General features: G+C 37.6%; 1 protein-coding gene across 1 annotated transcript in view; it reads right to left on the bottom strand.

Moving 5' to 3' along the window:
* Positions 1-942: 942 nt before the first annotated feature.
* Positions 943-1,395, bottom strand: part of LOC105461175 — a 28,098-nt gene continuing 27,645 nt past the window's right edge. The window contains exon 9 of the mRNA XM_011707660.1: positions 943-1,199. Coding sequence (XP_011705962.1) covers positions 943-1,199 — 257 coding nt within the window. The remainder of the gene's footprint in view (positions 1,200-1,395) is intronic.

Below are 1,395 nucleotides of genomic sequence, written 5' to 3'. Positions count from 1 at the left end.
AGCCCGCTCAGAGATGTGTATAAGAGACAGGGTAGAGAGGGTATTTTCGTCGCTCGTCTCCGAGAAATTATCCCGCAAAAACACTTCGCGGAATCTTAACAATAGTTATTATTTAAGTACGGTATTTAATAGAAATAAGGATAATTGGAATTCTAACTCTAACTTAATAGCTAATAATGGAATTTATTTGTCGGTGGTCACGCGCGCTCCGAGTGGCGTGAGCGCGCGCCCCGGCTGACGCGCATTCCGTCTGATGCGCCGGCACTCGGGCGGCGTGCCACTAATATAATACAAGGAAAATAATTGATGAGTCTATAAAATATTTTGATTCCTCTCACGCAGGACGTAACAGTGACTAAACTAAAATTTCTGTTTTTTCTTTAATAATTCTTTTCTTACGTTTCAAGGAACGAGTCTAGATTTGTGGGTTATTACAATTTACATCGTGTGAGTATAAACTGGTTATTTATTTATCGTTCATGCATACTTCATTCATACGTTAGAAAATATAAAGTTTTATAAACAAGACATACAATAACATGTATCACGTGCCCAAACGGGTCTTTACATATGGTTATAGAAATAAACTAAAATATCACATTTGTTAATCTCATGTATCTTTTGATTGCACACAATTAGTGCTGTAAGTGTGGTTCTCGTTTTTATCCACACCTTTACATAAACTAATAGTAATCATAACCGTGAGTTACGCTAGCATTTACCATAATATACTCTTGAATAAACGCCATAATCTATGGTTTCCGCAATTAAAATTAAACATTGAACGTACAATATAATTTCGCGCATAAAAATAACAATAAAAATTAAATAAAATAATTAATGACTAGCGAATCAAATAATAAAGGAGTACAATGAAAATAAACATAAAATGAGATAAAGCGATAATCACGCTATTACTTGTCCACAATTGGACTGGCCCGATCACTTGGTCGTCGGCCCATCTTCGTCCTTGGGATCCTCTTCCACCCTTTTCTCTTCCTCGGAGATAAAGGCACTGAGCAGATCCACAGCGCACTGCGCCTTACCAAAAATGCCCACCTCAGCGCTTCTCTCCGGTATTATATTCTCCATTGTGAGTTCGGCCGTTACCTCGACTTCCTTAGCGACCAATGGAGCCGGTGCTTGGGCTTCCGGTTCCAAGTTAACTGAACTCTCAGCCTCAATGTTGTGACATGCAACTATATCATATATATATCTCAACTATATTATTTGTTGTACAGACTATATTAGAGAGATAACAATAATGCTTCGGTTGAGGCAACCACATATATGAAGATATTCTAACTGAATATTATTTATCCTAAGCACTATACGGTTGTGACAACCGTACTGATGAGCATACCTTAACAGATGAATGCCATGTAACATCAATAT

The sequence above is a fragment of the Wasmannia auropunctata genome, unplaced genomic scaffold (genome assembly GCF_000956235.1).
Source record: "Wasmannia auropunctata unplaced genomic scaffold, wasmannia.A_1.0 LD336101.1, whole genome shotgun sequence".
Classification (NCBI taxonomy): Eukaryota; Metazoa; Arthropoda; class Insecta; order Hymenoptera; family Formicidae; genus Wasmannia; species Wasmannia auropunctata.
This window is presented reverse-complemented; position numbering and strand designations above follow the sequence as displayed.